The sequence below is a fragment of the Rhincodon typus genome, chromosome 6, assembly GCF_021869965.1.
Source record: "Rhincodon typus isolate 14 chromosome 6, sRhiTyp1.1, whole genome shotgun sequence".
Lineage (NCBI taxonomy): Eukaryota > Metazoa > Chordata > Chondrichthyes > Orectolobiformes > Rhincodontidae > Rhincodon > Rhincodon typus.
The window spans coordinates 32572172-32598132 of NC_063337.1; the positions used below are offsets into that span (position 1 = coordinate 32572172).

General features: G+C 39.0%; 1 protein-coding gene across 1 annotated transcript in view; it reads left to right on the top strand.

The window, feature by feature from the left end:
- Positions 1 to 15870: 15870 nt before the first annotated feature.
- flt1 (fms related receptor tyrosine kinase 1) overlaps positions 15871 to 25961 on the top strand; it is a 157869-nt gene continuing 147778 nt past the window's right edge. The window contains exons 1-3 of the mRNA XM_048597647.1: positions 15871 to 15961; positions 17766 to 17853; positions 25686 to 25903. Of these exons, the coding sequence (XP_048453604.1) occupies positions 15898 to 15961; positions 17766 to 17853; positions 25686 to 25903 (370 nt within the window). The 5' untranslated portion in view covers positions 15871 to 15897. The remainder of the gene's footprint in view (positions 15962 to 17765; positions 17854 to 25685; positions 25904 to 25961) is intronic.

Sequence of the window (25961 nt, forward strand, 5' to 3'; positions counted from 1 at the left end):
TGAGATTCTCCCAAGAGGGGAAACATCCTCTCTGCATTTACCCTGTCAAGCCCTTAAAAATCTGTAATTCAATGAGATCACCTTTCACTCTACTAAATGCCAATGAGTACAGTTCCAACTTGTTCAGCTTTTGCTCATAAGACAATTTCTGTATGCCAGCAATCATCCCCCTGAACCTTCTCTGAATTGCCTTCAATGAAATAATGTCTTTTCTTAACTGCGCATAGTACTCTAGGTATGGTCTCACCAGCACCTTGTACAGTTACAGTAAGACTTTCCTACTCTGATACTCCAACTCCCTTGAAATAAGGGCCAACATTCTATTAGCCTTCCTGATTACTAGCTGCACCTGTATGCTAGTTTTTGTGTTTCATGCACAAGTCCCTTTGTGTTGTAGCTTTCTGCACCTTATTTAAATGTTGTTTTGTACTCCCTTCCAAAATGGACAACTTTACAATTTCCTATTTTATAATCCATTTGCTAACTTAACCTATCAGTATCTCCCTGTAAACTGTACACCCCTTGCAACTTGTCTTTCCAAGTATTTTTGTGTAATCTGCAAATTTCACTACAGATATTCATTTCTTCCCACGAAGTCATTAATATACATTGTAGGCATTAGAAAGAGTTGCAGTCCCAACACTGATCCCTTTGGAACCTCAATGGTTACAGATCGCCAACCTGAAAACAACCTAATATCCCTACTTGCTGTTTCCTGCCCATTAGCCAATTCTTTATCCATGCCAATTTACTATGTCCAACACCATGGCTCTTATCTTATGACTTAAGCTGATGAGCACCATTGAAACATCCTTATTTGTGGAATGCCTAATTTTCCAACTCCCCCTTAAAAAAAGGACATTTAATTTAAAAAAAATCTGCTGATGCTTGTGAGATTTGCTAATATCTTGGTAGCGAGATTGTCAGGGAAGTTTGAGGCAATGTTCATTGGAAAAATTAAATGACCGTGATTAGCTAAGCCAAAAACTGAAGTAGTTCAAAATACAGCAATTAAGTATTTGTTGCAATTGTATTTGTAACTGGGCCACTGCTGCAAAACTCTAATGTTCTACTTAGTTGAACTTATTTTCTCAGGACATATTTGATTTCCAGATTCCTAAATTAATTAATTAATACAAATATAGAGAAGGCTAGAGTGAAGTAACCGTATTGGAATTTTTGAAAATTTTTACACAAACAAGTGTTTCACATTTTCAACTTATTTAAATTTTAAAATTCTAAGATCTATCTCATGCACACCACTTTTAAAATTCCAGAAGTTGCTGCCCAATGGATTAGTCTTTGCATATGCTTAATTTTTGTAATTTTTAAAGCAAAATGGCAGGACTTGATTGTTACTTTATTTAGTTCAGTCACCAGAGTCGTGAAATTATTGTTTATTTTTGTAGGTGTGTCTGGATTGGTTTTGTTTTACCAATCCTATTGACCAACCTCACTCAGCAGAAACTTACATTATTATTTGGTTGTAAAGTGAACTCTAAAATGATAGAATCCCTTTTTAATTGGGGTTGGGTTTATTTGTAGGTGTATGTATGAGATATGGGTTTGGATTGCATGATATTTGGTAGAGAGCACTCAAAGAGTGCTCTATCTGTTCTGGCATGGCACATAGTTACACTCAATTCAACATTTTAGGAATGGGAACTTTTAATGTGTACTGTTGTTAAAATTTGTAATGATATTGTAGCCAGTTAAGCAATGCCAATGTCTAATAAGATCAACAATTAGATAATATCTATGTTTGAAATTGTACGGAGTTTCAAAACTTTAGAATTTTCCTGTAAAAATAATACTTTGAGATTCTTCACCTATTAGAGTAAATGCCTGAGGGTTGGATCTTCATAGAAGAAATGGGAAGTTTAAACAAGGAAACTCTTTAACTCAGCAGCCCCATCTCCTTTAAAAAGGACCTAATCACCATATTTTCATTTTGGAGAACAGGAGTAGGATAGAGTTGGGCCCACCACCTCCACAGGTAGGTGGGAGCAGAGGAGGCTCATTAATCCCCTAAACAGTCCTTTGAGACTTTGGCCCGCTTCTATTAAAGTTCGTTAAGCCTCAAATGATCACACCTCACCCATACGCCTTCACGCATCTCAATGCTACTCATAATTCCCATGCCTTCTCAATGTCCCTTTGCAGCCCCTTGCCCTCTCGATAGCCACTCGTCCAGTATCCTCTATGGGCAGGCCACCAGAGCAATATGGCAATGGTGAAAAAAGAATACTTCTCACAAAGTGAGCAAGATCTCACTCATACACACATGCTAGCAACAAAATCATCATGAGACAAATTTTAAAATGTAAAGTTCCTCAAGTGGTCTGTCTAATGCAAAAACAAACTTAGATTTATTAGTCACATCAAAGTCAGCCAATCCTTTAATAATTGCTTAAAGGCATCAATCCAAATGTGAACTCAGCCTTTTGCTAAGTGGTTTTGAAATTTTGGAAACCTAGTCAAACATTCATAATAGGCTCAGGTGTAATAATAACAACCTTTGAGAAATGTCAACAATGAAGTTGAATAAACAATGAAGCCTATGCAATTGCAGGAACAGAAGTGTGGTTTTGTGCACTGAGCTAATATGGACGTCCATTCAATCAATGTAACTCAGAAGCAGGTGTTTTTTTTAACTCAAACTGAATGCTTTTTTATGTTTTTAAGGAACTGGGATTTAAATAAGGTCAGGTTAACTCCCCTCAGATTGTCTTTCATGAGTGGTTATGTCTCCTCCAAAATGTTATAAACACGCTGTGGGTTAAGGCCCTTGAACTCAGCACTAATTTCCAATGACCAGCAAATTCAGATTTCCAACATGTGTGACTCACATCCCACTCCCTTCTGCCACAAAAATGGGATCTGCCGGAGTTGGTGTTGGGACTTCCACAAGCCAGAAATACGTGAAAATGCAATATCTACCAAATGATTTGTTCAAATTGTTCAAATAATTCCCAATTTCTCTTTTTACTCTAAAGTTACTTTTTACTACTATTGACAATTTTATACTGAAGATCTGTCAAACAAGGGGTAAAAATGGATCTTCCTCTCTTTTCATTATTGAACTCTTAATTAAAATCAAACATTCCATAATATTTTATGTTAGCCTTCTTTACATAAGTGGAACAGCTTTTTTTGTATACTTTATTTGTCCTTGTACTGTCCCAATGAATTTATGATCGTGACTTCTATCGCTTCAACATCCCTTCTACAATAAAATTAACTACACTATCAAAAGTACTTTATCAAGTACGCATTGCTGTATAAACAGAACAGATTATTTGCTTTTGTACTTTTAAGTCCTAACTCATAAAATCTAAAAAGCTAATACCTTTTTAATTACATTGCCTCACTTTATGCTGGCTTTCTAAGAATTTTGCGCACCATGTTGTATTTTTATATCATCTTCATTGAATTTCCTTTGTTGAATTTCCTTTGAAACACTCATTTTGTTTCATCTTGTCACATACTTCTCTGTATTAACTTGCTTCCATCAGCTTTCTACACATTCTCTAGCCTATCTGTCAATCCAAGGTCCTTTTTAGTTTTCTTCTTTGTTGTACCTCTTCTTTCACAAATAAATTTGGAAAAATACTTGTCAAATGTTATAGGATACATCTTGAGGTTCAAATCGTTTTGGGTGTAAAGACACACCTGAAGTTGTGGAAGTTATTGAAAAGTTGTGTTTAGGTTTAATTGTTTCAGGCTGGTTGGGTATTTGGTAATCTTCTGCATTGATATTGTAATTTATATAATTATTGGGTTTTAGGAATGGAATAAATTATGGTATGGAGACTTTCAAAAACAGAAAAAGCTTTGGATTAATTATGTTTAAATTCTTTGATAAGTGATTTATGTTAAGAATGATCTCATAGATGCCAACTATTCTGCTGTTTGCAGGTTAGTGACTGCATGGTCTCAGGAAGTGCTTCTTTGTCTTGAATTTAAGAGAACTGAACAAATTTGGTATTTTCAGAGTAATGCAATCTATTGTCTAAAGGATTGATTCCTGTTGACACTGTGCTATTTTAAATGTGTTATATCAATGCAATATGTGCCACAATGGCACTTCTTTAACTGGCTGAGTAATTGCTGAATATATTGTATTTTAAGGAAGCAAAGCATGTAATAATATTCTGGTGGAGTGTCTAATTTCAAGAATGAATAATTAAATTATTAAAAGAAAATATTTAGAGTGCATTTTGCAAACTTTGTTTTCCACTGACCACACTTAAACATAGAAAACAGAGAACATATAGAACAGTACAGCACAGTACAGGCTCTTCAGCCCACGAGAATTGTGCCGACCTATTACCCAAGTCTAGGATCAAACTAACCTGCATACCCTTCATTTTACTATCATCCATGTGCCTATCCAAGAGTTGCTTAGATGTCCCTAATGTACCTGACTCTACTACCACCGCTGGCAGTGCATTCCACGCACCCACCACTCTCCGTGTAAAGAACCTATCTCTGACATCTCCCCTATACCTTCCTCCAATCACCTTGAAATTATGCCCCCTCTGAAAGCCATTTCCACACTGGGAAAAAGCCTCTGGCTATCCATTCTATTTATGCCTCTCATCATCTTGTACATCTCTATCAAGTCACCTCTCATCCTTCTTCACTCCAATGAGAAAAGCCCTAGCTCCCTCAATCTTTCTTCATAAGACCTGCCCTCCATTCCAGGTAGCATCCTGGTAAATCTCCTCTGCACCCTCTGTAAAGCTTCCACATCCTTCCCATAATGAGGCAACCAGACCTGAACACAATATTCCAAGTGTGGTCTAACCAGGGTTTTATAGAGCTGCAGCATAACCTTGTGGCTCTTAAACTCAATTCCCCTGCCAATGAAAGCCAACACACCATACGCCTTCTTAACAACCCTATCAACTTGGGTGACAACTTTGAGGGATCTATAGACATGGACCCCAAGATCCCTCTATTCCTCCACACTGCCAAAAATCCTACCCTGTATTCTGCATTCAAATTCGGCCTTCTAAAATGAATCACTTCACACTTTTCCTGGTTGAATTACATCTGCCACTTCCTTGCCCAGCTTTGCACCCTGTCAATGTCCCATTGCAACCCACAACAGCCCTCCACACTATCCACAACTCCACCAACCTTTGAGTCATCAGCAAACTTACTTATCCACCTTTCCACTTCCTCATCCAAGTAATTTATAAAAATCACAAAGAGCAGAGGTCCCAGAACAGATCCTTGTGGACCACCACTGGTCACTGAGCTCCAGGCTGCATACTTTCCATCTACTGCCACCCTCTGTCTTCTATTGGACAGCCAGTTCTGTATCCAGACAGCCAAATTTCCTTGAATCCCGTGCCTCCTTACTTTCTGAATGAGCCTACCATGGTGAATCTTATCAAATGCCTTTCTAAAATCCATATGCACCACATCCACTGCTCTACCTTCATCAATGTGTTTTGTCACATTCTCAAAGAATTCAATAATGCTTGTGAGCCATGACCTGCCCTCACAAAGCCATGCTGACTATCTGTAATCAAACTATGCTTTTCCAAATAATCATTAATACTGTCTCTCAGAATCCTCTCCAATAATTTGCCCACCACAGAAGTAAGACTGTTTCAGAGATAGTAGGAACTGCAGATGCTGGTCTGCAGATGCAGACTGACTGGTCTGTAATTCCCAGGGTTATCCCTATTCCCTTTCTTGAACAAGGGAATAACATTTGCCACCCTACAATCATTTGGTACTACTGCAGTGGACAGTGAGGATGCAAAGATCATTGCCAAAGGCGCAGCAATCTCTTCCCTCGCTTCCCATAGTAACCTTGGGTATATCTCATTTGGCCCAGGGACTATCTATCCTCTATCCTCATGTTTTTCAAAATTTCTAGCACATCCTCCTTCCTAACATCAACCTGTTCGAGCATATCAGCCTGTTTCACGCACAAACAACAAGGTCCCTCTCACTGGTGAATACTGAAGCAAAGTATTCATTAAGGTCCTCCCCTACCTCTTCTGACTCCAGGTACAAGTTCACTACACTACCCCTGATCGGCCCTACCCTCACTCTGGCCATCCTCTTGTTCCTCACATAAGTATAGAGGCCTTGGGGTTTTCCTTAATCCTACCCATCAAGGCTTTTTCATACCTCCTTCTAGCTCTCCTAAGCCCATTCTTTGGTTCCTTCCTGGCTACCTTATAACCCTCTAGAGCCTTGTCCGATCCTTGCTTCCTCAATCTTAAGTAAGCTTCCTTTTTCCTCTTGACCAGATGTTCCACATGTCTTGTCATCCAAGGTTCCTTCACCTTACCATCCCTTCCTTGCCACAGTGGGACAAACCTATCCAGCACTCATAGCAAGTGCTCCCTAAACAACCTCGATATTTCTGTCATGCATTTCCCTGAGAACATCTGTTCCCAATTTATCCTCCACAGTTCCTGCCTAATAGCATTGTAATTCCCCGTCCCCCAATTAAATACTTTCCCATATCGTCTGCTCCTATCCCTCTCCATGACTATACTAAAGGTCAGGAGTTGTGATCACTATCACTGAAATGCTCCCCCACTGAGAAATCTGACACCTGGCCTGGTTTGTTGCCAAGCACCAAATCCAATATGGCCTCCCCTCTAGTCGACCAATCTACATATTGAGTCAGAAATCCTTCCTGGACACACCTGACAAAATCTGCTCCATCCAAACTGAGGAGGTTCCAGTATATATTAGGGAAGGTGAAGTCACCCATGACAACAACCGCACCTTTCCAAAATCTGCCTCCCAATCTATTCCTCAGTGTCTCTGTTGCTATTGAGGGGGTCTATAGAAAATGCCAAATAAAGTGACTGCTCCTTTCCTGTTTCTGACTTCCACCCATACTGACTCAGTCGACAAACCCTCCCTGATGACCTCGCTTTCTGCAGCTGTGATACTATCCCTGATTAGCAATGCCACCCCCTCCCACCCACATCTTTTACCACCCTCCCTATTTCTTTTGAAACATCTAAACCCCGGAACATCTTGCCCCTGTGTTATCCAAGTCTCCGTAATGGCTACAACATCGTAGCTTATTAGTTGGTACAGTAGTAATGTTTTCTGATTTGTTCAAAGGTGTGATAGCGATCTGAAGTATAAATAATCAGATTGTTCAAATGTAAATGTCAAGGCCAATATCTATAAGACCAAATATAAAATTACAAATATTACCTTGTGCTGATTACACATCTTGTCAATTAAGGATCATGGAGAAAAGGGAGTCAGATACAGATGAAACCAACTCAGCTTCTGCCATGATTCAAGATTTGATGCAATAAATAGTTTCAGAATAACCTTCTCTTAAAAAAAACTGTTTTGATCTACTTCGGCCTACCTGTCATGGTGATTTAAATCCATATTTGCTTGTGTTTTTTTGGAAGAAGAAATAGTTCCTCATGAAACCTTTTCTGACCTGGAGCCAGGATCCACCCTAGTATCTAGCTCTCCCAAGCTTGTTTGTGTAGGGTGGGGGGAGGTTGTGGTGGTAATAGCACAATGTATCTCAATTCTATATTGCTGCCATTGTGGTCAGCATTTTTTTTACAATCAGATTGAATTTAACAGTGATTATTGTGGCCTTGTTGCACATTCATTTACAATTTAGGACAGGCATTAGATAGTGATTCTTGTGTTCCTTTGCACATAAAATGATCAAGAAGTGGGATAGGTACAAGGACTAGTGGCTGATGCCAGGATACAACTAGATACTGTGTGGAGAAGAGGCAGGATTATTATTTTGAAGTATGGATGGGCAAATAAGCAAATCAGATTTGTGAAATCAAAAGGCCCATTCTTTGAAAATTAACTTTGAGAAATTTCTTACTACACGGTATGTTCTTGCGGAAGCTATTTCACTGTAAAGATGACATAATTTCACTAATTCAGCCCAACCTAATTCGATGCTGTTGAAATACAGATCGATTTTCATTAAATATTTTCATTATATTTTTAGTGGCATTGTTTTGGAGGTTTAGTTGAATTGAGTATAAAATAATTTGGGGTACATTTTCATCTTCACTGTCTTGTGGAATGAGTCAACTCCCTAGTGTAGAACACAGCCTACTTTCGCACTGTATATTTTAATGGAACAAAAACCTAGCAGGTATTATTATAATTCATTTGTTGTATCAGTTTATCACGCAGGTGATGGTGAAAATTCCATGTTTATCAATTATTTTGAGGAGTAAAATGAAGAGAACATGCAGCTATGAATTTGAGTTTGATTATTATGTTACCAGTGATGCTAAACAGGTGCTTTGTTTCACCAGCTGATTTGCGCTGTAACTGTACGAAGTGACTAACATAATTTAGCAAGGATTGTTCTCGGGGAATTACAAATCAAACATCTAGAAATCTGGAGGTTAAAAGGCTATGTTGTTCTAAATCAGCAGCTGTGGCTTTCTGATTAATGATGACTTGGAATATTGTTGATTGTCCTACTTACAAAAAACATGTTCTGTGTGCTTGACTGCATGATTTTCAGCTTGAAAAACATCTTCTGTTCAGGTCAGTTCACAATTAAAATGCAATGCAAAATATGAACAGGAAAATGTTATAACTATTTGAATTTTGGAAACATTTGATATTTTTCAGTGTGTGTTATGGTCTTAATTTAGTAACCAAATTTCCACTTTTGGAAAAGAAGAAGTATCAGTCAATATCACAATACCATTTAAATTAAACGTATATGTTATATCATTTACTCCTTTTATCACAGTGTTTCTTGGTAGACAAGATGTTCTGTGTTCTGATAAATTGATGGCGTGAGTATTATTCAATTTATTGCAGCACATATCATAAAAATGCTTTTTTATTTAATCCCTTTGAGAGTTAATGTGCATGAACTGAGAAACAAGACAGGAGAAAAAATGTCCAAATAAAATCAGCTAGTGCACTATTTTAAATAATGTTTCCTTATTTCAAATGATATATCTTTAATGATTGTCATAGATACAAAGGTACCTACAGAAGAGGTAGAGTTCGCATGACAATGGTGAGGCAGCCAGTACATGTAGCAGATTGGCGTTTCTCCAAACATTCCTCTTTTCATAATTTTGAAAAAATAAATTTCTATGTGCTATCATTTACAGTTATAAGTGATGCAAATTACCCAAAAAACATGATTACAAAAAATTATCATTCATTCGCAAAATGGTGTGTAAACTTTAGTCAATTTCACTTGCGTCAATCTCTGTGCATGCATTGCCTCATAGTCTTTAAATTGTATTAGTTTCCTAACAGTACACGTGCATGTTTTCATTGGCTATTCATCTAGTATCTACTTATTTGTAAAGTGATGTTCCTTCTCTGGAGAGTTTTATTTCCTTGGCAAATTGCTGTGGTAACATTTACTGATCTATTTCTGTTGCTGGGAAACAGTGGATCTCTGGGATAGATGGTTGTTTTGTGCTCTACGCAGATGGTGAGAGCCCACATTCCTGATCAGCCACTTGAGGTGGAAGTACAGCTTTCCTAGTTTCATAAACACGTTTATCATAAAGGTGACAACTGCTCCACACAGGTCCCAAGTTACTTTGTATGATGATTCTTGTTGAGAGTACAGTTCATTTGCACACTGGCTCTCTGGTGTTTAGCACTCGTAATGATGAGTTAGTTTTATCGAAGAAATATTTGACTTTCTTTCATTTCCCTTTGATTTTGTCATCAACCCTATTGCATCTTCTAATTATGGTAGCTTCTTTTGCTGGTGGAAATGCTGTTGGCTGTGCCATGATTTTAGTCTTTGGACTGAACTATTTTCAATGCCTTCACAAGGTGTATTTTTCCACTCAAGCATTGTCTCAGCTAGATTCATTTAATTTTTTAAAAAATCCCTTTCATGATTTTCAGTGCTGCCTCAACTTTTTCAATTTACTGGAGATAATGTGGAGAAGACGTCTGGTGTTGAATTTCCTAATCCTTTATCAAGGGGCTGAATTCTTCACTTATGAATTGGGGGTCATATTCACTTATCACAATGTCTGTGATGTCATCAGGATTGAAGCATGTTTCCAGGCATCTGTGCAAGTGAAATAACATCTTTGCAACACTTTAGAACAGATGAAAGTAATTTGGTGATCCTTTGAAGTGGCTTGTGTTCAGACTCCCCTGTCACTTCATCTCTCCCAAACAAGTATTGATTAAAATGCTCACAGGCAAAGACAGTGGTCAGGCATTCCTTTTCTTTCTGAGAATGGTTTCATTCTGTTTGCATTAACACCCTGCATGCAAATACAATTGGTGGTACTTGCAATTGAAGAATTGCTGCTATTGGATTATTTTACAAAGTAATCTCAGGAACCTCAAGGTACAGGTCAATTATTGTTTGTTGATCCAGTGTTAGGAGAGTCTACCCTAGAAAGGATTCCAAGATAGCACTCTAACTCTACAAGGATTCATAGATATTTACACATTGTGAGTCATGTAGACAGTACATTACTTGGATTCTGAAATGGTTTGTTTTAGACAAACACCTTGTTTTTCACACATTCCAAAGTGGCAAGGCCCCTGTTATCCCTGATCTCACCACTTCCTATCACCCCAAGTGCCATCCTATCTCCTTTCCAAAGCCTGTGCTTCATTTCCTTCCTTGACTAAACTTTATTGGTTTGTCTTTCTCGACATGGTGTGGGGTCATCCTTACATTTCATTTCCAAATAAGGCCTCAAGGTTAGTTAGTTCAAAAATATTGTATTTTCACAAAATCTTTGCTGCATCTAGGCATGTTTATGCAATTTAACTGACTTTTAAATGAAAATGTGTCTTCAATGATTTTTATGATTATTGCTTATGAAGTTAGCTAAAACTCCCTACCTTATTAAAATCCCAGCTGGGACTTCATATGGATTTACAAATTAACTCATGTCAAATCCAATTTCTCTCCAAACACTACAAACCTGTCTCTGTAAAATCACACTGCAAGGTTACTTCATAATTAACATTGTAATACTTCAGCAATGGCATCATTGTCACTCATTGTTTGATTCTAATGAAAGATGCTTTTTGTTCTGTGCTCCAATACTGCACATCCTTAGTGGCTAGCTTTGTATAGAGATTCACACGCTACGCAAGAACTTTACTAAATAGATTATAGAGTTATGTAGCACGCAAGCAGACCTTTTAGTCCAAACATGCCAATCACAATCCCAAACTAAACTAGTCCCGCCTGCCTGCACTTGGCCGATATCTCTCCAAACATTTCTTATTCATGTACTTATGTAAATGTCCTTTAAAAGTTGTAACTGTACCCACATCCATCACTTCCTCTACAAGTTTATTCCACACACAAATCACTCACTGTGTAAAAAAATTGCCCCTCATGTCTTTTGTAAATCTTTGGTCCTCTCACCTTAAAAATATGTCCCTAGTCTTGAAATCCTCCACCCTATGGAAAAGACACCTGCCATTCACTTTATCTGTACCCCTCATGATTTTATAAACCTCCATAAGGTCCCCCTTCAACCTCCTATGCTCCAGTGAAAAAATGTCCCATCCTATCCAGCATCTCTCCATAAGTCAAATCCTCCATTCCCAGCAATATCCTGGTAAATCTCTTCTGAATTCTCTCTAGCTTAATAATACTCTTCCTATAACAGGATGACCAGACCTGGATACAGTACTGTAGAAAGCATCTCACCAACATCCTGTACAACCTCAACATAACGTCCAAACTCCTGTACTCAAAGGTCTGAGTAATCCAACAAATCATTGCACCGCTATATCATCTGTTGATAACAGTATCTCTGCTATAGCTGTTGCCTTCTCAGGATCTGGGTGAAGTCCTTTGGCTATCAGCACGTGATCATATATATGTATATGACTTCGGGCAGCTAAGTTGCATCTTTTTCTTGTTAAGTTTCTGGTTCATCTGGTGAGGTGTCTTCAGCAGTTGTTCCAAACTCTGATTATGATCTGTGATGGCTTCTTCCACTGTTTCTCCACATTCATGGACTAGCAGGTCATCATAATAATTTCCACTGTGGAAAGATCACAGACAATCTCATACAGTCTGCATTGATACTCTTCTGGAGCAGTGGAAATGTCAAACAGCATATGCAACCACCAGTATACCCCGAATGGTATTCAATGTTTTGTTAGAAAACTGCTTTCATCCAGCTTCACTTGTCAGTAACCATCCTTTGCATCTTAGGTACTAAGGACCTTTGCTTTGACAAGCTGTGACAACATTTCTTCAATGGTTGGCATGGAGGTTTTGAAAACTGTTGAAAGTTTTATTGAGATCCTTTGGATTTAAGCATACTCTTAGATTTCTGTGTGTTTTGTACTGGTACCATACTGTTAATCCAGTCTGTCGGCATTGTCACTTTTTGATTACTTCCTTCTTTTCCAACTTTGCCTTTCAGGCTGAGCTTGAGGGCGGCTGGAATGCTCCTTGATAAACACTTTGCTAGTTTCACATTATCATCCACTTTGTGATGACACAAGGAATGTGTACAAGCCCTATAAAAACATCTCTCAAATCTTATAGGATCAGTTCATCAGTTAATGTTTTAGCGGCTTGTAAAACACTGAAAATCTCTTTTGGCATGTATAGAATTTCAAGTCCAGGTTTTAGACTTGCTTCAGCTGAAATAATTGCATTTTGCTGAACACCCAGAATCTGGAACTTCAAACCTTCAATCTTCCCATTGTATTAGGCTTTTGAATTAATTTATCCTCTTAGGATGAGTATCACTCCATAATATAGCCTCCATGTTACCTTCCAGGGACACATGTCACCGTCTTGAGCAATTTTGTAAATCTCGTGATCTTAGGTACAGCACTAGTGACTATCTAATATTTCATGTTCACTTGATCTTCTGCAGTCTTCATTCTAACAGTAAGAAACCGGTATCACCTTTACATCTGACAATGCTAACTTGTATGATGCAGGGTGATTTCTCAGAATCATTGGCTGGTGTCTCTCCAACAGCTATCTTTATGCACTTATTCTGCTTCTTTCTAGCTAGACACTTGCATGAAAAGGGATTGGGCTCCTTGTATTCAGAGCACTGCTCTCATCATGCTGGACATACTTCCTTTTGATTTGTGGGATATCCTCTACAATATTTATGTCCTGTCCTTTGGCCTTGATCTTTGTACCGGCTTTAGTGCAAGTATTCCTTTTTCTGAAGTTCTCACCCAGCATGGATTGTTTCTGGACATAGTACTTTACGAATGTCTAATTGTATTACAGGCTCCTGTGCCAGTGTAACTGTCAAAGCTTTCATTTGCTAACGTTAAAGTTAACATTTCGGGTCCGGTGACCCTTCCTCAGAACAGTTCCCAAAACGTTAACTCTGATTTTTCCTTCACAAATGCTGCCAGACCCGCTGAGCTTTTTCAGCAACTTCTGTTTTTGTTCCTGATTTACAGCATCCACAGTTCTTTCAGTTTTCATTTGTGAAGACCAGTTTAAAACCTTTTGGCATTTCATGATCTACACATTACTACCACAAATACCCTTCCTCTTTATTTTCTTATTTTCCTAATGTGTGCATAGCTTTTATTTAAAAATAAATTTGACTGGTCTTGCCACTGTCTGTAGTCTGGCTTTCTATTGCCCTTTTACTGTTTCTAGTTGAATTTTACTTACTCAGAGAGTTTGAACAAGTTGAACAGTTAAATTGTGACTTGACACTAATCTTTTAGATTATGGAATGGTTTAATGGATAGACACAGAGAAGATACTTTCAAGTGGGGCATGATCAAAACTGGGGACCATACATAATAACTACATGCAAACAACATAAGGAAGGTAAGAATGTGAAACTTCTTAGCATGGAATAGTTAAAGTGAATTAGATTAATGTATGAGGGTGAAGGTAACAGTTGATGGTGTTATGAAGAATAGTGAAAGGAGACCTGTACTGACTATAAACATTAACATAGACTAATGGGGCTGATTACTCTGTTCATGTATGGCTTACACCTGCCCCCATTTCTTATGTGCTGTATTAATTCTTTGTACTTAATACTTTGTATGACCTTCACTTTCACTTTTTGTTTCCTGGTATCTCTGAATGTTTCTACTTACCCTTTGGGTCAACGTTGACACCATTTTGCAGCACTGTGCTCTTTATTTTGCTATATTTCTTCTTCTTTTCACAGGAATTAAACTCTGAATTCTTACATGCGATTATGGATGTTGCTGGCAAGACTAACATTATTGTTGCCCATCTCTAATTGCCCTTGAGAATCATTTGTGATCCCAGTTATTAACCAGTCTGGTGTACTGCAAATGTTGTACCTAATAAATAACTCTCCTCATTCTCTGTTTCATTGTTTTGTTAAGCAGGTGTTGACCTTTATTTCTATGAAATTTTTTGTGCTACATTAACTTTATCAGATGTCCTCAATATGTCCATTTTGTTTTTAATATTGATATTTCCCATATTTAATACTGCATTTTATTGCATCTCTGTCATAATGTGTATTTGTTTATTCATTTACATTGAGCTGTTGGTTGAAAGCTACTTCTAGTTTATTCTTCAGAGCTTTTGATTCCAATTTATATAATTTTCCCTTTTACTGTTGTGGCTGTGCTTAACAATGTGACATTTGTTAGAAGTCTGATATTGATATGGTATTTCCAGTGAATGATTCAAAATTGTGTACTTTACTTTCATTCAGTCATATTTCATTACCAAATGTGCAAACATGACAAAGTTACTAGAAGTGCTTTCTCTATGTTATTAATAAATATTTTGAACTGTAAATGAGCTATAGCAAATTCCAGTACAACTTCGTCAACTATCAGATAAAAAACCCTAATAAATTCAATTGACTGGCACCTCACATGCAAAAGTTTAATTTCTTTCACAAGAGGTATTCAAGTAGTTTCATACATGAGGATCTTTAGTGTCTAAAACAATACCTATATTTTAAATACTGCAGAAGTGATATTGTTTTTGCACTAACAGTGCAGTAATTTGCAATCTGAAAAAGTCAGAAATGATGAGGAAGATCTTCAATATTTATGACAATGATGGTGCAAAGGCACAACTTCAATTTGCTGCACCATGAAGCAAAAAAAAAGATGCGAATCTGGACTCATGGCTTCACCACATGCTAAATTTCTAATTTCAGTCTTGACTCTGAGAGATGCTCAGCTGATGACAGGTGCTTCCCTTCAGGGGGAAAGGAAAATTGGAGAGAAATTCATTCTTTTATAAGTCATGAATTATGTTCACAAAAACTTTGACCAGGGTCCTGACTATCCTGCATTGAAGGCTACCCTAGGTAAAAGAGATTAAAGCTGGCACAGGAAGATATATTTTGGAAGAATGGTATTTTTAGATTAATAAAGAGAAAGAACTAATTTAAAAATATTCTGGCTTTAAGCTTTAAATTGAGTCATTTTAAGTAATGTGTATATAAGAAGGAAGAAGGGCAATGTTTTCTTTGTAAAATCTATAGGTAGCCAAACTTTGTACATTGGAGGAATCCCTTGTGTCCATCTGAGGGACCCGCTACCCCTCCTCCAAAGGTCACACCTCTTTTTAATCCCTTCACCTCTAACCTCTCATATCTGACCGTCACCTCCCTCATATTTTTCACTGGGACCTGCCTGAGAGGCTCCACCAATAACGTGGATTTAACTTCAGCCTAGTTTCCATAATTGTCCCTTCTTTGGTTTCTTCCCGTGGATGTAGTAGTGCTGACCAATTGAAACTGATGCTGCTGGGACCACATAGCTGGCAGCAAATTGGATTGGCTGACGGATCCTGAAGGTGGGACTTCTTCTCCATATATGAGCAGAAGTCTCACCCTGAGCAATTAATGCTTCTGCTAAAATGGTTGCAGGGAGTTTGGATTTTCTGTGGGTTACCTCCCAATATTTTTAATTTGGGGTGCAAAGGGGATGGTGGGGAACACAGTGCCTGATAAAACCCAGACTGTAGAGATCTTCAGACACTGCCACAATGGTGAGTGATCATCAAAACACATTAACATCTTAGAGCATTTAGTAATGGAGATCAATTAGATTGGGTGATAGAATGACACTACTTATGACAAATGGTGCATTTCTGATCTTGAAATGAAAGAAACCCCTCAAAAGAAATCTTTGAAAGTGATTTTTGCATACACTCCCACTAACATGTTTTGCCAACAGTCATCAAATGATGTGTCTTTGACGTGATTTTGAGCTAATTCTTCATCAATAATCCTCCACAATTTAAAAATCAATGACAAGCCAATGATGACAGATGAATATCAAAATCAGTTGAAGCCAGTATTTAAGTTAGAAAACAGTGTTTTTTTGACAGAACCTAGTTTGCAGACTAATGAACATATATAGATTTTGAAGAACATGGTTACTGTGCATCTTCATATTTAAAAGATAATAAGCACTTTTTAAATAAATAATACAATTTCTTTTTAAGCAAGTAGAGAACATTTGTTATATTAGCGTTGATTTTGTTATTTAGATGTATTATGATAAAACAAAGATATTTGTATCTTTATTTTCATGCATTTGACAATTGTATCTCTAGCTATGGAACTAACAGTTTAAATTCTTGAATTCTTTAGTGCAAAGTCAAAGCAGTCATAAGGAGAACAATTGTTTGATTAAGGACCTTGAATATAATACTTTGAAAATGAAGCAATATTTTATCTTTGTTACAGCAAACTTAGTAAATTGAATAGGATGTGGGGCAACCCTGTATTGAATTTAGATTTGTATCTTTTTCCAACTCTTTGGGATGCAAGGAAGTACAGTATAATAAGACTTCCTGGAATGAATCTATTGTGAACTGCAAGCATTCATGGCATCATAATTGATCTGGGTCATTGAATCTAGATATCACAACTTGTTAGTATTGTTTGCAATTACTTACTATAATTGTGCAACCAATTTAAAAATATTCAACCTGTGATTAATTCTATTTTCAATGGAACCGTAAAACAATCCTTACTCAAAGATGCACATCAGTTCTGTATTCAGTACTTAAACATTTCTAAAGTTGCAGCTGTGCATGATATCAGTGGTAACTGGGTTTTCAGAACTGGTATGAAAACCTGGGTTGAAATCTGTGTCTGCCCCATGGTGGGTTCGGGTGGAACATTTAATCAAGTGAGAGAATTGTGTGTGGGAGCCCCGCCACTGTTCTATCTTAATTTGAGTCCTGGGTGGGAGGGCCTGTGGATTGTCTTCCTGGTCACTGCCAATTGAGATCCTTAAGTAGGTAATAAATGCATGCTTCAGGGCTTTATCCTGCACTGCTGTTATTAACCCAGTGAGGGCTCACCATGTGGGGAACAAGACACCCAAATTTGTGTAGGATTGTTTGCAGACTCCAAGGTGGAAGGAGGACACTCATTCAAAGATGCTCTCTGCTTGAGAAGCGCAGCCTGGGAAGGGGGTTGGCTGAAAAAAAATTACACCCTACCTTTGCCTATCCCCTTCCTTGCAAACCTCCAACCCCCTGAGACCGCACGTAATCTCCCTCTCACCATAACTCATCTCTGCTGCTGTTTGGCCAGCAGCATTCATGGGTGGAACATCTGTTTCTGGGTCCCTTGATCAGGGGCAAATGCTTGCCGTTGGCCTTTCAACTGCCTGATCAGCACATGAGATCACAGGCTTTCCCTAAAACAGGGAATGTGCAGCTCCCCCAACTCTTAAACTGGTGGCTGAGATTCCTACTTCTTCCGTAATATTCTGTCTCTAGAATTGTTTCATTAACTTGAACCAATGAAGAAAGTATTTTTTTTTTTGTTTTACAGGTTCATCTGACTTCCTAAGTCCTACACTTAGCATAAGAGCTAAGCAATATGTCATTAGCATGAACGAGACACTACATGTGGCATGCAGGTAATTAAAGAAATTTCTACATATTAAGCATTTTAATTGGAATTATTTCACATTAGGCTATCCAAGTACTGAACATTGTAAGCATTAAGTAAGAAGTTAGATTGTGACATAAAATGATACAATCTATGTGAAAAATAGTATATTAGAAAAATTCCTTTATGTAATATCCATTGCTACTTGCTCTATTTATGGGTCTTTAAATTTTTCTCAAATATCAAGGACACTATTTATGTGAATTTCAGTGTACTAGAAGTCTACTTCACTATTTTTTTGTACAGTATTAGTGCATAAATGCCATAATAAAAAAATTTACGAATGGGAAATTTAGGTGGCAATTGGTTTCACGATTTTCTGGTTTTAAAAGGTTGTCCATAATTTTCTTGTATTTTGGACCTTTCTGGAACCCACCTATTAAATTCCAGTTGTATTCGCATGTGTTACAGAGGGAGCCAGAAACATAGTTGCTAGTTTCCTGGTTTTGTCCTGCTTTTAATCCCCAGTAACATCATCAGCATCTTCCCATTCATTAAAGATGATGGACATGCAGCAACAACCTATTTTTAGATGTTTCAAGGGCCTAGGCCTGAAACGTCAGCTTTCCTGCTCCTATGATGCAGCTTGGCCTGCGATGTTCACCCAGCTCTACACCTTGTTATCTCTATTTTTAGATGGGATGTTTTCATATGGCATTTCTTTGCTGATGTTTAAAGAGGCTAATCCTAGAGAAGCAGGCTGTTCCGCATGCTGGACATGAAGCTTTCAAATGTCATTGGTGGTTGTTTCTGTTCAATATTGTTACATTGCCATTCCAGCTGTAATAATGCTCAATAATGTGGTGCATGGCAGTTCACATAAGAGTTTGAGATAACAAGGTGTAGAGCTGGATGAACACAGCAGGCCAGGCAGCATCAGAGGAGCAGGAAAGCTGACATTTTGGGTCTGGATCCTTCTTCAGATTTGAAACATATTGCAGTTTTCTTTCTAGGAGAGCTACTGTGGAAATGATCTTCTCTGTACACCAAGACCATGCTCCTTGCTTTACTTACTTTCATAAATCTCACTAAGGCACTCACTGCCATCAGCACAGCAGCACTCTTCAGAAACAAAAACAAAGTTGCTGGAAAAGGCAGCAGGTCTGACAGCATCTGTGGAGGAGAAAACAGAGTTAACGTTTCGGGTCCGGTGACCCTTCCACAGAACTGAATCCTCTGTTTTCTCCTCCACAGATGCTGCCAGACTTGCTGAGCTTTTCCAGCAACTTTGTTTTTGCTCCTGATTTACAGCATCCACAGTTCTTTTGGTTTTTAATTTGCACTGTTCAGAATTTTGGGAAAAGCAATTGTCCACCAAAGCTTCTTGCTCTCTTCATGATGACATGCACTTCTCTGTATAGCTTGAAATCTTCACCCATTCATAGAACATTTTACGATGATATGAAATTTCTCCCAATAAAAATGCAATTCTGCATTCCGGAGGACAAGAAACAGGGTATGAAACTAGAGAGTGTAAAACAGCATTTAAGAAAAGTAAGGGCTGTTTGGTTTTATTCCTCTTAGAAAATACACAGATAGAAAAGACAAATGTACCATCAACTTACTAATCAATATCTAGAATGGAGCAGAAATTTATGTAAAACATAAATAGGATGGTGATCCCTAAGGAACACTACAACAAATGTATTTTAAAGTCTTAGATTAGGTTCGAGACTTGTACTTCTCTGGTCTGACTGTATATCCTAACGCTTGGATTATTTTAAAATATTACTTAGTTATATTGTCAAAAATTGCAGTTGCTTATTAGCAATGAGAATTTTTCTAAATCTTCTTCCATTATTGTGTTTCCATCACTGTATATTTATGTAACTCATTGTCCAGTATGTAATTCCTCGCAATTATCAGTATTAAGTTCTGTTATATGTCTGCCTGGAGGTATAGTTGACCTATATCAGTTTGAAAATTGTTAACTGAAAACTCTGTCATGTGAGATACATGGATTACCATTCTGCACCTGAACATGCATTATGTGGTGTAGCATTCAGTCTATTTTAAGTCTGTTCATTTTAGTCTGCAAGGCAGTAAAAGATAGATGTTGACAGCATGATTGAATTCTTCACAGATGATGCCATTGTTTCACTTTGAAATTCTAAGAGGCAGGAAGATAGTGTTTTGTAGGACAAGGCATTCATCCACGAATTTAATATTTCCACAGATGACTGATAATCTGAAACATCAATTCATTGTGTTACTTAATTCAGTTTGTAAAGGACTGCCAGCAAACATCCATGACATTAAGCTACAAAGTTGTTCACCTTTTAATCACAAAATATTGACCTGAATTGTATGATGGTTTTTAAATCAAAGGAAAAATGAATGCAAATACTTAGAAATGCAAGAACTCAATTTGAAGTTATATTCCTTGAGTACTGTAGTTCAAAGCAATTGCAACAACATACATGGGACTGAAAAGTAACTCAAAATAGAAATTGCTAGGAATATACAATAGACTCAACTTTTATCTACGAAGAGTGTCAAACAGGTCCGTTTAAACCTCAGGTCCTCCTTTCCTTACTAAAAGAACAATTCCTACCTAAAAAGGCATGAAAAGTGAGGCAGTGCTGTAAAAACTGAGGGAATTGACCCTGATAGCTATATGCTGGTTGCAATTATTTTCAGGGGTAAGAGAGGCCCAAGATTTATTTGTAGGTCCTGGAACCTGTCTCCTGGTTCTGCTATTAGTCACTGCACATTAAAATTTAATCTGGGTTAGGTCATTGGACTTCAATCTTGGATTTCAGCAAAGCTGTTAGGGCATTAAGCTCCAATGTCACCTCAAGCACAGTTGTTAAAATTGCACGTGATATGAGCATGACTCCCACTGTTGGGCTGGATATAGTCCTTCTGTTGCAGCGCTGGTTGGCAGGCCCGGAGGTTGTTAGGAATCTGGTGTGGGATCATGGCAGTTGACCGAAACTGATTGTGAGGCAGCAAGTTTGTGAATGTGTGTGAAGTGGGCTTACTGCCAAACTCTGTGGCAGGAATGGTTCAGACATTAGGACACCTGCATCTCATGGCATTGCAGGAGCTGCGGTCATTTTAAACTGCAGCCAGGGCTTTGTGAGGGCATGGAAATAAGTTTACATGCTTTTTAAATCAATTTCTGCAGTTTAAATCTCAATTATTGAATTTTTGTTGTTTAAATTAAGAAATCCCAAAGTTCAGAACTAAGATTCTTCTGCTGTCATACAAAATCATTCAGTGGCATCAACAGGTTTACTTGAGATCTGAGAAGTCACTGTCCAGCTGTGTAACACCTCCAGTACTTAACAATACAGAAGGATAAGGTGGATAATTTCCATGTTCCACTTTGAGGGATGTCTTTTCCGTATCTCAGTTGTATGTTGACCCTTTAAACTTCTGAGCTCATTACTTAAAGGTTCGGAGTTTTACACTGAGTTTCTGTCCCTTGCAAGTGGAATGTGGGCGTTGCTGGTGAAGCCAGAATTTATTGCCCTGGGATAGATGGTGGTCAGTTTGCCTTTTTAAGTTGTTACAGTTTGCGAGGTGTAGTCACTTCCATATTGCTCTTACAAGGAGAGATCCAGGATTTTGACCCAGCTACACTTAAGAAATGGGGATATAGTTCCAAGTCAGGATGGAATGTAGTTTTGGAGGGGAATTTGCAGGTGGTGATCTTTCTATTCATTTGCTGCCCTTGTGTCTATTGGTAGAAAAAGTCATGAGTTTGGCAGTTTGTTGGAGAAGTCTGGGTGAGTTCCTGCAATGCATTTTGTGGGTGGTACACACAGTTGTCAATGTACTTAGAGGATGAAGGTAGTGAATTATGGAGTTGGTGGATGAGGTGCCAATGAAGTGTCCCACTTGGTTGTGTCTGTTGTCAAGCTTCTTGTGTTGCTGGAGCTGCACTAATCCAGCAAGTGTGTAGCATTACATCACACTCCTCACTTGTACCTTGTAAATGATGGACAGACATTGGGACTCAGGAGGTGAGTTATGCATTGCAGGATTCCTAGCCTCTGACCTGCTCTTGTAACTACAGTGTTTATATTGGCTGGTCCAGTTCAGTTTGGTCAGTGGTAATTTGAACGATGTTGGTAGTGGAGGATTCAGTGACGATAATGCCATTGTATGTCAAGGGGTGATGGTTAGATTCTGTCTTATTTGGAAATGGGCATTGCCTAGCACTTGTGTGACATGAATGCTACTTGACACTTATCACCCCAAGCCTGGTTGTTCACTGAGTCTTGTGCATTTGGACATTGACTTCTTCAGTATCTGAGGAATTGTGAATGATGCTGAACATTCTGCATTCATCACGAACACCCCATTCTGACCTTATAATGCAGGGAAGTTCATTTGTGAAGTATCTAAAGATGTCTGAACCTAGGACAGTATCTTAAGGAATTCCTGCAGAGATGTCCTGGAATTAAGATGTTTAACTGCTGACAACCACAACCATCATCCTTTGTGTTTGGTATGATTCAAATAAACAGAGTGCTTTGTCCCAGATTCCTATTGATTACAGTTATGCTAGGAAGCCTCAATACCACACTCAGTCAAATTTGCCTTACAACACTATCTTTATTGTTCATGTTTGGACTATCACTGTAGTGACTTCAGGAGCTTAGCAACCATGGCTGAAGCCAAACTGGACATCAGTGAGCAAGTAGGAACATGAAATGAGGAACACAGCAGGTCAGGCAGCATCAGAGGAGCAGGAAAGTTGACTTTTCAGGTCAGGACTGGGGAGGGGAAAAGGGACCTCAGAAATAAATAAAGGGGGAGGATGGGGCTGAGCAAAGGTAGGTGGAGTGGAGATTGGTGGATGCAGGTAGGGTTTTGTTGAGATTGGTCAATGGGAAGGGTGGGGTGGACAGGTGAGAAGGATGATGGGCAGGTTGTGTCAGATCAAGGAGGTGAGGATGAGAGGGAGGGCTGGACATGGGATGAGGCTGGGCATGAGGAGATTTTGAAGCCAGCGAATTCTACATTGAGGCCATTGGGCTGTAAGCTTCCGAGGTGAAATATAAGGTGTTGTTCCTCCAATTTTCATGTGTCCTCATTGTGACTTTGGAGGAGGCCTAGGAGAGACATGTCGCCAAGGGAGTGGGAAGCGGAGTTGAAATGGCTGGCAACCGGAAGGCTGGAGTGTACAGAGCGCAGATGCTCCACGAATTTGTTATCAAGTCCGTGCTTGGGCTTTCTGATGTCGAGGAGACCACATCAGGAGCAATGGATGCAGTAGACCAGGTTGGACATGGGATGAGGTGGGGGGTGGGGAGGTGAATCCCCGTTAGATATAGAATGATTGTTTGGGGCTTTGGATGGAGGTGAGGAGAGAGATGTAGGAGCAGGGCTCGCACTTCTTGCGGTTGCAGGAAAAGGTGCTACGTGTGGTGGGATTGGTGGGGAGTGTGAAGCGGACGAGAGCCGTGGAATGACCCGTCCCTATGGAAAGCAGATAGGGGCAGAGAGGGGAATATCTGTCTGGTGGTGGGGTCTGATTGCAGGTGGCGGAGGATGATGCGTTGAATTCAGAGGTTGATGGGGTGATATGTAAGGACCAGGGAACTCTATCCTTATTGTTCTTAGGGGGGAGGGGGTTTGAGGGCAGAAGTGTGGGAAATGCAGGAGATGCAATTGAGGGCATTATAAATCACAGGAGAGGGGAAGTTATAGTCCCTCTACATCAGAGAGACCAAGCACAGATTCGGGGACAGATTCATGGAGCATCTGTGCTCTGTACGCTCCAATCAACATCACCTTCTGGTTGCCAACCATTTCAACTCCCCTTCCCACTCCCTTGGTGACGTGACCATCCTGGGCCTCCTCCAATGTCGCAATGAGGACACATGAAAATTGGAGGAACAACGCCTTATATTCTGCCTTGGGAGCATACAACCCAATGGCCTCAACATAGAATTCACTAGCTTCAAACTCTCCCCACCCCCAGCCTCATCCCATGTCTAGCCCTCCCTCTCATCCTCGCCTCCTTGATCTAAAACAACCTGTCCATCATCCTTCTCACCTATCTGCCCACCCTTCCCATTGACCAATCTCCACAAACCCCTACCTGCATCCACCTATCACCACTCCACCTACCTTTGCTCAGCCCCATCCTCCCCCTCTATTTATTTCTGAGCTCCCTTTTCCCCTCCTCAGTCCTTACCCGAAAAGTCGACTTTCCTGCTCCTCTGACCTGCTGTGATCCTCCAGCTCCACGCTGCATCTCCTAGGAACATGAAATTACAGATTGTGGTTGTTGATTTGAGATTCTGCTACTATTGATAGCCCACAGCATTTGTTAGATGCCAGTTTTTACTTGCTTGATCTTTTGAAGTCTGTCCCATTTAGCACAGTCATGTTACAAAACACAATGGAGTGTATCTCCAATGTGAAGATAGAACTTTGCCTCCGCAAGGACTATACAGTGATCAATTCTACAAATACTGCTATGGAAAGATGAAGATTAGGTTTAGGGTTAGCTACAGGTAGATTGCTAAGGATGAGGTTAAGTATATTTTTCCTTCTTGTTGGTTCCCTCACCACCTGCCACAAACTCAGTCTAGCTGTTTTGTCCTTGAAGACTTGACTACCTCGGTCAGCAGTGGTGTTACTGAGCCACATTTTGTGGTGGACATTGAAGTCACCCACCCAGAGAAACCTTCAATGTTTCCTCCAAGTGTTGTTCAACACGGAGGAGTGATGATTCATCAGCCAAGGTGGGGCAATAAGTGGTAATGAGCAGAAGGCTTCCTGGCCCAGGTTTGATCTAATGCCATGAGACTTCATGGAGTCCAGGCCCCATGTTGAGGACTCCCAGGGCAACTCCTTCCTAACTGTGTACAGCTATGCCGCCACCTCTGGTCGGTCTGTCCTGGCAGTAGAACAGGACAAACCCAAGGATGGTGATGGTAGCATCTAGAATATTGGCTGTTAGGTATGATTCCATGAGTATGACTATATCCCTCTGGTGCCTGACTAATCTGTGGTACAGCTTTCCCAATTTTGGCACAAGATTTCAGATGTTGTTGAGAAGTTTGCAGTTTTGTCGCTTCCATTGATGGTGTCTAGGTTGATGCCAGATGGTCTATCTAGTTTTTTCCTTTCAACGGATTTTATAGTAGTTTGTGAGGCCATTTCAGAGGTACTTAAGAGTTAGCTTCATTGCTGTGGGTCTGGAGTTGAGTATAGACCAACAATCAAGGTCAGCAGATTTCTTTCCTTGAAAGACATTAGTGAACCAGATGGGTTTTATGATAATTGACAATCACCATTAAACTAGTTTACAATTCCAATTTTTTTTAAAATTGAATTCCATTGAATTTACAGAACATTAGCTTGGGGTTCTGGATTACTAGTCTAGCGACATTACCAATTTGTCACCAATTCCCCATAATTGTTTACAGTTTTCCCACTGCCATGGGTCTGATTCCTGCCCTCCTATGCAATTCTCCATGCCCACTTGCTAACTTTTCCACTGCAGTAGGATCTACAAATTCCAGGTCAGAGAGTACCAGGATGTTTTATTGTGACTTCCCACACTTCCTTTCATTGGTAGTAGGAGATTAAAACAAGCTAAGAGGTTTCCAGATTAGCATTTTCTGTTTACAGTTGTTGACTAACCTAATGTTTATTTTAAACATTCTCTGGTTTTATTTCACCATTTCCACTCTTTTTCTTTAAGATGACACAAGCCAGTAAAGTGGTAACATTGAAGCTTAACTTAAAGATGATATTTCTAAGTAATCTGATTTTGCTTCAATGAAAAAGATAAACTGGATTCTGTAATGTTTTACCTTTTTATTTTCACAGGGGATCATCACATGTGTCATGGTCCTGGCCAAATCATGTAATTAATGGAACTGAAAGACTGAGTATAATTAATTTTAACAGTGGAGTCAGCAATAGACCTTTCTGGAGTAACCTGACTTTAAGCAAAACTCAGGCTAAGGACACAGGATACTATCACTGCAATAGCTCATCTTCAAATGCCCGACAAAGAAAGACTGCACTCTATATATTTGTTAAGGGTAAGACAAACATTGTAGTTGTTTTTGGCTTATGAAGATCTCTTTTGTTTCTGTTAAG